This window comes from Corapipo altera, unplaced genomic scaffold (assembly GCF_003945725.1).
Source record: "Corapipo altera isolate COAL_440 unplaced genomic scaffold, ASM394572v1 52, whole genome shotgun sequence".
Lineage (NCBI taxonomy): Eukaryota > Metazoa > Chordata > Aves > Passeriformes > Pipridae > Corapipo > Corapipo altera.
Window position 1 is genome coordinate 1,187,120 of NW_020884930.1, and position 11,343 is coordinate 1,198,462.

The 11,343-nt window shown below is 38.1% G+C and overlaps 1 protein-coding gene across 1 annotated transcript; it reads right to left on the minus strand.

Annotated features, from left to right (window-relative positions):
* Positions 1-2,147: 2,147 nt before the first annotated feature.
* Positions 2,148-8,435, minus strand: SLC7A13 (solute carrier family 7 member 13). The gene is made up of 4 exons (XM_027659156.1): positions 7,385-8,435; positions 4,774-4,905; positions 3,624-3,988; positions 2,148-2,885 (listed from the first exon to the last, which is right to left on the minus strand). Exons 1-4 carry the CDS (start codon positions 8,103-8,105, stop codon positions 2,640-2,642), a joined length of 1,464 nt encoding a protein of 487 aa, XP_027514957.1. The 5' UTR covers positions 8,106-8,435; the 3' UTR covers positions 2,148-2,639.
* Between the last annotated feature and the right edge of the window lie 2,908 nt (positions 8,436-11,343).

The window sequence follows — 11,343 nt, forward strand, 5'->3', positions numbered from 1 at the left end:
AAAGTGACTGTGATAATTTGTCCTTCTTTCCTTTTTTATTATCCTTGGAACTTAATTCCAGGGGACTATAGGAAATCTGAACTTAATAATTACTGTGAAAAATCAGGTCTAAGGTACCCCATCTTAGGCAACCAAAGTTAGTGAGCAATTCTGGCCATACTTCCTTTATTCCACATATTTAAATGGGAGGAAAATAATAGTGAATTACCTGGACATCAGACATTCTATCCAATAAATGAGGTACAGGTATATAAAAGAATAGTTTATGATCTGATAATGCAGGGCCATCAAAAGGTGCCTTCACAGAGGGGTTTAAGCTTGCATGGACATTTTTAATTCTGGCCTGTTCTAAACGTTCTCATTTTCGCTGATCCTTTCGCAAGAACCATGTACGTGCCTGCTTATGTGCCATCTCCTAGATTTTTGTTAAAAGAAAAACTATCTACTTCACATTACAGAAAGATATATAGATGCAATTTATTTCATATTACATTTCAATGGGACTTTTGAGTTCCCTAATTTCTTGAAACTGCTACATTCAAAGTTTGTATCATTAACAGATACGTGCTCCAATTACCCAAACATATCCTGATATATATGATCACTAGGTACCCAACTCATTATGGAATTAAAGTTTAGATACACTGACAAGAATTACATAGAAATAACACATCCAATTGAGTAACTTCCTCCTTATACCTGCTTTTCCTAACCATCTAGTCTACAACACAATAGTATTACCACATATACTTTTTTTCCCTTATGACTTCCAGTTTTTATTTACATATTAAAATATTGGTTTAAATAAATTACTTGATCAACCTCAGTTGAAAATCTGTGGCACTGCCATGCCTGCATTTACAAATCACTGATGGGTGCTTTGGTCACAGTAAAATCCTTCCTTCCTTCCTTCCTTTTACAGTTCAGTTCTTAAAATATTGCTTCTATAAAATTTCAGTGTCTCATTATTTTTAAAATTTAAATAGCAAGAGAAATGTTTTTCCAATAGCACTATTGAGTGAAATTAAACATTGATTCCTGCCTTGGTTTCAGCAGCAGGATCCAGTCTCCAGCTCAGCTGTATTCACTGCTCTCTCACTTGTAAGGACTTTTCTTCCTACGGAATTTTAAAAGGTATAAATTTCATTCTGTGTACACCATCACCTATAAGAAAAAACACTTTTTTCATGTACCTGTTTGCATCTGGGGACTCGTTCCAGTGCAAAGTCAAATCCTCTTAAACCTTCAGTTGGTTCCCATCTTTATTGACGGATGCCCTGTACTTAGGGTAGCTACAAATAAAGATTTTATCGATCATTCTGACCTCTAAAATTTTGATATATCAGTGAATCGAATATTCTAGCACGAATTTTTTCATTCTACTGTGTTATAAAACTGTTTCACCAATACAACATCCAGCAGACCAGAGTATCATGGTGTTAGAGAGATGTCAGTCTGGGGCCATCTGCTGGTTGTGTCCCGGAGCTTTCATAGACAGATTTGAAAAAACACTTTACATATGTAATTCTTATGTAATTATAAAAGACCAACATATATTAATAGATTAATCACTTAAGTACGTGATGTTTCCTGTGTACTTGTTATTTGTTTTTAATTTTAAATATTCAGTGAACTTAATATGGACCAATTATCAAAAGAAAAAATAATTAATTTATCTTGCTTTCATAAACGTAATAAAAATGGAGGTGAGGAGGCCTAAAAAAGCTCTTACTTCTCAATAACACTGTCATGGTTTGAGATACCCCCAAAAATCCAATTCCCTAGCTTCAGGGAAAGAAAGCAAGGAATAAAGTAATGTTAATGCTAGTATGTAAACAATTTAGTAAAATAATCCACATATCTTTAGTTTTATTGCTGTGATAAAGAGGATAAATAATTCTTACTGCCTTACTTGATGCTTTGTAAGATTTCACCTTGAACTTTTATGTGCTGGTCTAAAATAGCTAAGATGCACCATGTGCTGTTTTCTTGGGATAAAAAAGGTCTCAGTCAATTTTATGATGTTCTTCAAAGGTTTTTATTGAAAATAAATTCAGGAAAAAAAAGCAGATGAACAGAAGTGTAAAGGTTTTAAAACCAGAAGTTCTAATAAATGAGCTACTTCAAACTAAGAATAATCCAGACCATTTAGTTCAGATTCTAAGAGTATATTTATATGATGCTGTTAAGTATGTATTTACTCATTTATTGTATTATAATATTGATAATTATGTATTCTGTAATTGAGTCTTATTTTTATTATTGCAAGACTACGTGCAACTTTTAAGTGTGTTTTCAGGAGCAAGATAGAGCATTTTACAGATTTTACAAGTTTAAAAGAGATCCTTTGCACCTATTATGTATATACACAGACAGACAAATATCTACGTATTAACTTACTATGCTAATGCCCATACATATATATATGTGCATGTATATATATATGTGCATGTATATATACATACATGCATGTGTGCATATATGAATGCAACGTACATATATTCATCTACGTATGTATATATCTATACATGCATGAACACCTGTTTTTCACACCTAACATCTAACTTGTACTGTTTACACTCTCAGTTAAAAAAAATCCTGTGTTGGCTCTTAGTTGTGCCAGGATTCAACATCTGCCATTATTCACATTTGCCCTCAGCAGATCCATCAGGAGGAGAGACTTCTAACAGCAGCTGTAAGTGACAAGTAATTTTATCAAGAAATGCAAAATGCAATTTAAAATGTATAAAAGGCAGATAAACTATAAGACTTCCCAGCATAAACAAGAAAGCGTAAACATATTGCAGATTGGGAGACCAGACTATGGGAGCTGAAACTAGGAAGAAAGACACTGCCACCATCACAAATGGAACTGGCAGAAACACCTGCAAGAAAAGGAAAAAAAATGGTTTAGGAAATAAACAGACCAACTGTGATTTTACACCTCATTCATAAGAGTAACAACTCATTCTTTGCCACAGTAGAGTACCATTTCTCACACTGCTATAAGCTAACCCAGGACAAGAATCATCTGACCTCAAATTGCCTACAAGATAGGAATCCTTTCTAAAATATTTGTTTAAGCTCCTTCTATCACAAGGGGTAGCGATAGGCAGTACCTGAAATGCATTTATTGACATATGATATTACAGGTTCCTAAAAGACGCTCAGGGCTAATTCAGGTGCCTAGAAGAAGCCTTCACAATGAGTATACACTTCTAACCCACCTTTCCAACTACTAGATTAAGAGGAAATTCAACCTATCCATAATGTCTGTGGTTGTGTCAGGAAAAATGAGAGTAGATCAAGGTTTAATTAACCGTGATCGGTCAGCCAGGGTCCTACACTGTTCATGGTACTGCTCCACACTGGCACATATCTGGTGCACATCTCCCCCATTCTGCATATAACCATCTCCTGTTTTCAAGTGCAAGTTCTCCAGGGCACAGACCATCTGTTTGTTTCACTTCCTTCTACCCTGAAGCAAGGTTTTTGAATAAGGCTCTAAGCACCAAGATTATTATTTTCGTAACTATCCACTTTTGACTTGCATTTGTTCTGAAACTTTTACACGCTACTCAAAACAAATCTGTAAAAATATTTTGCAATTTAGGTCCATTTACTTTGTATGGTCGATGTAGATGAGGTTCCCGGTATCGAAGCACAATCAGGCTTGCACAAGTCAGTCCAATCATAAGCCAGGCAGAAAATCCAAAGTAATTTGTTAACATAATAAGGTCAGAGGGGATGATAAAAATGGATGCAATGGTGGTTGAAAAAATCATGGCTGGTGCTGGAGTACAGGAGTGGACATTAAGCATGGATATTAAAACAGGTAAATGTCCTGACTGACTTCCAGCATAGCTTAATCGACCTAGTGTGAACATGCTGCTGTTGAGGGCACCAAATATTGAGACAGCAACACAGAGAGGAATGATCCAGGCAACAGAGGGGATAACTCGATCAGCCCAAGTGACTGCCACAGCAACTGCAAGAAAGTAAAGCATTAATGTAGTACAGGTACCATGTTCTGAATCACTGACAGACTCAACAGAAACAAAACTTCAAATGTAAGAAACACCTGTATTTACCAGCAATGCCTGTATTTTTTTGTTACAGTAGTCAAACAGTAATCTAATCCTAAGGGTATTTCATTCATGAGCTAAAGATTTCCTGGGAGAATGATAGCTAGGAGTGCTACCTGCCAGAGCAAGCCAGGTAAACCTGCTGGGGCAAATACCACAGTAATGGACTGCCCAGCAGGAGAGAGCTGCCTTTCATAGCCGTGCATCACAAACACACACACATGGTCAAGGAAAGTAAATGAACACCTTAGGCCCCAGCATGCCCATGGTGGGGCACAGTCTGCTGTTACAGCAAAACTGTCCACCTCCTAAACAGTAATGGCTCTAACCTGAGACACTATGAGACAGGGAAAGAAGAAGGAGAGAGGATTAAAACTACAGGAAAAACAAAGGTTGTCGCTATACTCAGGACCTAACTTTCATCTGATTTTCCAGATTTGAATACACTTCTGATTTAATTTTTGGCCAGTGCAGATATAAACCAACATTTTCGACATTTAATAACATCTGTCTGCATTCAGTCAAACTTGTGTCATACAGTAAAATTAAAGAATTCTCTGTTAAAAGAGAATGAACCCAAACTTCTGGACAGTGAAGTTAGATAAGCAGAAGTAACCCAGTACATTGACATCAGGTGGGTATGCTAATGAACCACGTCTTTTTAATTAAAAAAATATTAAATCCATACCTGAGGAGACAATTTCCTTAGGTGTGAGGACAGTCAGATATGAGATGTTCACCAGTAAATAAAAAACAATTACTGCAGGAACAGCAGTCATCACAGTTAATGGGATATTTCTGCTGGGGTTTTTCATCTCTTCTGAAAAATACAGTTTAAAAAGACAAATAAAGCAAGCAGTGTAGCTTCAGCAAGCGTATTTCAGTGGTGAATCTCTGCAGAGCTTGACAAGGCTGACACCAAGGTCCTACCCCAATCCCTGATCATGGCTGCTAAATTACACTGCTTGTGAAGTCCTATGGTTGTTCTCAAATAGGTTACTATCAAAGATTCTTAAACAATTTATTTTTATTTAGCTATTTATTAACTATTTTGGAAGGAGTGCTGGATGAACAGATGATAAAAAAAATTACAGAAGGACTGATAATTTCTCTTTTATTTAATTAATCACATATTTGACTTACATTAGAAAATTGATTTGGTAAGAAATTTTCAAGTAGCTTTACTTGTAAATCACTACCTTAAACATGAGACTCTAAAGCCAGATTATTTATTCTGACATCACCTCATGAGTCCTGATCTTAAACTTCGTAATTGCCTATTCCTACTCAAAACCTTTTTCTTTGCCCTTATATCAGGAAATACAGAAAAAGTAGAAAAAAAGACTAGATGGTATAAACAGAAGAGCAATAATGCAGTGGCTTTAAAAGGGGGCCATTCCCAGCTGGATACCGATGATTATTACCTTTTCCAGGGCAAAGTTGGTGGAGGAAAACTGTTTAGAACTAAGCCTGATAGCTTAGAACTACACTTATCAAATAAGAAAAAAATTCCAGATTTTGCCAGGGAATAATTCAGGCATTGGCACACATTCCTGAGCATGTGATATTCCCAACAAAAGATAGAGCTGGTTTCCAGAAGCCTAATAATTCATCCTCATCTCAATCAAAAAGGGTCTTTTTCACCTCTTTCGCTCTTCCCCTCACTCCCTCTCCTCACTTCCCTCAGCACTTACAGAAGATCTCCTGAGTATTACCAGCCAATAACTCACGAGAAGGAAGAAGTGAAAAGCCAAATATGCAGCTTACTTAAGCTCTTTTTAGGAGGTTGAAATCCCTTTCCTCTTTCATATACGATTCCTATCTTCTGCCCAGAACATCAGCCTTGAGCCTGTCCCAGTGCTGTCTGTAGTGCACAGAGCCAGGACTGAAGGAGCACAACAGCAGAATTCAAATACTGACTATCAGAGAATTTTGGATTTATTTCAGATGTAAGAAATACACTTGGTAATTTTGAGCCCAGAAATGGACAATCACCAAAATTGCCAATTTAAATTTATCTTTTCATTTGTTTCTTTGGTCATTGCAGTCCTGCCATCCAGCTGGCACCTGATGCTTTAGCTGAAGCTCACAGAAATGAAGTTATTGTTGAAGAATAGGAAACTCAGTTCAATTCAGAACTATTGCATAGGTTGCATCTGTCTAAACAGCTGTGCTGCCTAGTGTATGGTATTTATTAGTACTGCTAACTGGCCAAAAAATAAATTAATATTTTACCAATAGTCTTGTATTTTCTTAGGGTTACAAAGCTAAGTGCTTGTCTTTAAGGAATCCTTAAGATTTCAAAGTTATACTTTCCTGATTTATGTCACCTTTTTTTTTAATTGAAACACATTTTTAATGCTGGAATAACTGGATTGTAATGATAACAGTCAGTTTTTTAAACATTAACCAAATTTCACATTGTTCTCACCATTGAACTTTGAGTTATGCATTTAACACATGCAATTTATTTAATGTTTTACGTGACAGAGGTTAATGGATACATATAGTTAAAGATATAAGAGCAATATCAACCTGCTTCCAACATAATTCCATAAATCTGATCATATCATAAAACTCTATTAATTTAATTTGTGACATGAATAACTAACATTAGGAACATCATCTCTATATGTTTCATGAAAAACTGCTCCATTCCTTATTGCCACATCATCAGATATAGAATAGGGTGAGTAAACAGATATTCAAAAATGTTTTAAGTGTTTGAAATGGAGTACAAGTTCTATGAAAGTTATTTATACCACTTTCCTTAGATCTCACTTCACCTTCTGTGCAAAACTCTATTTCCCCAAGAAAATATATCCCATAAAATTGTTAAATTTTAAAAAAAATCCAAAATTAATTTGTCAATATACAAAACAACTGCATAACCTCAGAGAAGGTACAGATATTTAAATAGAAATTATCTATGTGCACATAGTTTGGCATGGATAACCTAATCCTTTCCTAAAAATACACTGGCATGGACATGGAGAAAGACAAAATGTAAATTTTTTAGGTATGAAAAGTTCTGTTTATGCAGAAGATTTTAAATTAACTATTTTGATTTCTCTTGTACCCCATTGGAAATATCAGTTTGATTTTCGAGACTGGACAAAAAGCAGGAAACTTCCCTAGAGAGGAACACTGCCTCTTCTACCAGCCCCAACAAACACAGGACTCACATAAAACATGAGAGACCCTATGGTCTTGAAGGAGAGACAAGTTCTACCAAGACAAGTTGAGGAACACAAGAATGACAACTGCAGAACAAAATCTAAAGAAGAGGAGTGAGATACCTGCCATATAATTCAGGGACCACCAGCCTCCATATGCGTACAGTCCTTGGAAGAAGGCTTCAGCAACCTGCGAAGCGTTGGGGATCTCTGAGCCGAACAAGTCCTCAAATCTGGCCAGACTCTCCTTTTGCCTTGCAATGAGGAGAACAATGCCGCCGACAGCAATTACAGACAAGGCCATCATCTTCAGCAGAGTGAAAACTGTCTGCACCCACGCAGCCATTTTGACGCTGCAGCCATTCAAAATCCCCAGGGACCAGAGAACAGCCAAGGCCAAGCATTTTTTCAGCACTTCTGGTGGAGGGCAAATGCCATAGAAGGGCTGGGTGGCATATTCAGCAAACAGCAAGGCTCGAGCAGCATTTGATGCTGGTTTGGTAAATGTTGACGTCCAGATAAACACAAAGGCAGGGAGGGATCCAAGGCCTCTTTTAATATGGCTATATTCTCCTCCAGAGAAGGGCAGAGAGGTTCCAAGTTCTGCATAGCAGAGGGAACCCATCAGAGAAACCAGCCCAGATGCAGTCCAGATTATTAGTGCGATGCCAACATTGAGTAAAGAATGCTTTAACACCCCTGTGGGAGATACAAAGATACCTGCCCCGACAATTGTTCCTATAATAAAACTTACCCCATCAAAATAACCTATATTTCTTTTGAGTTGAATCTTCGCTTTTTCTTTTCTTTGCACATCTTTGGAATCGCTTTCTCCTTTTCCCATTTTTTTCTGGTTTTTTCACAGTAGAATTCACTTTGTTGTTAGCAGTCTGTCATGGTCCTACCTGCTAGTGAAATGTTATGAGAAGCTTGGCTTAATCATTCAGAAAAGGGAGCATACTTTGGGTTTTGATGTCTTCTGTGTGAAGATGATTAACCAAATACTTCAAGAATCACTGGTAAATCATGTACATGTTGGTTTAATATGTACTTCAGAAATTATTGAGGTCTGCAAGTATTTTTAAAGAACACAGCATAACAAATAATGCACAGCAAATGCTCATTTCTCAGCTGATTTTCATCAACAGATTTCCATTTCTTTTTTGTATGTCTTCAGACACAACTGCAAGAGGTGGGTAAATGTGACTTCAACATCAGACCTAGGGAAAGAGGTAGGTTATGGCAGCATGAAGAAAGAAGTCAGCCCTCCTTATGTCATTGACAGTGACGTGGACGTTAGTTGAACAGCCTGGCACTATTTTTCCACTGTCCATACATAAAATAGACAGTGATAACCAGTGATCACCAGTATGTTTTTACCAAAACTTCATCAGTCACTGAATATACAGGAGTTTGTTTATACTTCACTCATTAAACACTGCACTAGAAAGAAAATTACCAGTTTATTCCTAGCTTTTTCTTGAGCATTCACCATTAATATAGCACCCAAACATGTCCTAAGAAGATATTAATCTTCAGACACTACTGTGAGGGGAAGAGTCAGTGTTATCATTTTCACTGTCTGCATAGGGCTATTGAACAGAAAGATGAAGGAGTCATCATTCCCACCAGTTTGACCTGTGTCTTTTAAGGTGCAGCCACTGGGATTTTTTTTACATATTTAACAATCTGTGGTGTATTTTGTGTTCAAAATACAGAAAAGGAGCTTCTCTTTAATCAGATGTGGATATGCCATAAAACCATGACTTTTGTACAAGAAAAAACATATTTATTCTTTTTAAAATATGTAGAGTAAAATAGGCAGAAAGGGAGACTAACTAAAAGTTCAGCATGGACCTTAAGGGTTTTCTTAGTTCCCAAACTAGTAGCAGAAAAGTTCTTACTTTTTGTCACTCAACTTGTGGAACCAGTTTTGTCCCAGAGGTCAAAGCTCAGTAATGCAATGAACTGAACTCATGCTTTTACAGAGCCCAACTGTGAAAGACACAGTGGTTCAGATCAGTCCTGAAACATAGGATTTTCGCTCAAGTACAAAATAAATTCATCTGAAAAGTTAGCTTTATATAATATGCCATCATGTAAAAGACCTTTAGCTAAAACAGGTATGTGCACAGACTGTAATCTTTTAACTTTTTCAATGACTTGGATAAAGTGAATTTACTTCACCACATAAAAGCTATGCAGCATGGTCAGGGAAAGAATCCACAGCTCCAGAGAAAATTTTAACCATAAGACAATTCTTCCATCTTCTCCAAATTACTGTGGCACTCACTGTACACTTTCATCTTCAAAATAACAAGTCCTACAGACTTCTGTAAAAACGCTTTTGCAGGTGCTGGGGTCCATCAGTGCTGGTCACTTTTCTAACATCACCTCCTAAGGGCACAGGAACAGGCAATTCCAAAATGTCAGAAGTCAAGCAGACAAGGTCGAAGGCTGGTTTGGCTGAGCAGGGATATTCTTTTGGAGGTAAGGCAAAAAGGAAGGTGTATGCCCAATGGAAGCAAGAGTAGGAGACATGGGAGGAATAGAGAGATGCTGCTCATTGCTGTAGGCAGAAAATTTGTGTAGCCAAAGCTCAACTAGATTTGAAGTTGAACAGTACTGTGGCGGACAATAAAAAGAGTTCTTTTAAATGGCAAAAGAAAGTGCAGAAATTACATTGGGCTATTATAGGATGAGTATGGTCACCTCACAAACAGGGACATAGACAAGGCAGATGTTTTATGCTTTCTTTGGCTCTGTCTTCAACACAGATGACAGGCTAAAGTAGCCTGAGCTGCAGGACCATGCTGTGAGAATTGTAAACTCCCAGTTGACCCTAAACTTGTATGGAATCTGCTGCTCCAGCTGGATCTCTATAAGTCTATGGGGCCTCATGGGACTCATGAGAGAATACTCCAAGACCTGGCTGAAGTCATCCTTAACGCCTCTCTCAATGATTTTTGAACAGTCTTGGGAATCTGGAGAGGTCCCAGTTGACTGGAAGCTGGCAAACATTGTGCCAGTTTTCAATATGGGCAAGAAGGATGACCTGGAAAACTACAGACCTGTCAGTCTCACTTCAGTGACTGGAGAAGATTATCCCAGGAGATATTGAAAAACACCTGAAGGACAGTGCAGTCATTGGTCACAGCCAGCACAGGTTCATGAAGGAAAAGTCCTCCTTATCAAACTTAATTTCCTTTTACGACAAGGTAACCCATCTAATTGATCAAGGAAAGCCAGCTAACGTAATGTTTTTGGATTTCAGTAAAGCATTCAATACTTTCTGTCACAGGATCCTTCTGGACAAAATGGATGGATAAACACATCGTGTGATGGGTAAGCAACTGGCTCATGGGTAGGGCACAAAGGGTAATAGGGAAGTGGGACATCAGGCTGACACCAATGACCAGTGGGGTTCTGCTAGGCCCTGTGCTCTTCAACATCTTCATAAATGACTTGGATGCAGGACTCGAAGTGATACTAAGCAAGTTTGCTGATGATACTAATTTGGGAGGAGCTGTTGACTCCCTCAAAAGCAGGGAGGCCCTGCAGAGAGACCTTGACAAATTAGAGGACTGGGCAATCATTAACGATATGAAATTCAACAAGGACAGGAGCTGGATTCTGCAACAGGGATAGGGCAACCCTGGTTGTATGTACAGACTGACAGACTGGGGAATGAGAGGTTAGAGAGCAGAATTGTGGAAAGGGACCCGGGGGTCCTGGTTGATGGTAAGTTGAATATGAGTCATCAGTGCTGTGGCAGCCAGAAGAGTCTTGTGTATTGGGCTGCATCAGGCCTATTGACAGCTGGTAGAAGGAGGTGAGCAAGATTCATCAGTTGTGGCCAGCAGAATATCCCAGCAGCTCAACAGTGCTGGGATTTTCCTGCTCTTCAGGATCCAGTGAGGGTCAGGCCATGCACAAATACCAGGGTGAGAGCTACAGATTTCAGCACCCTGCACAGGCAGGTCTATGGGCAAGAATTAAACCAAAGCTCCAAGTGCTGCCACGACTTCAGTGCATTAGGAAACGCCTCTTCTACAGAGTGAAATCTGTGGCTCCAGCTGAGC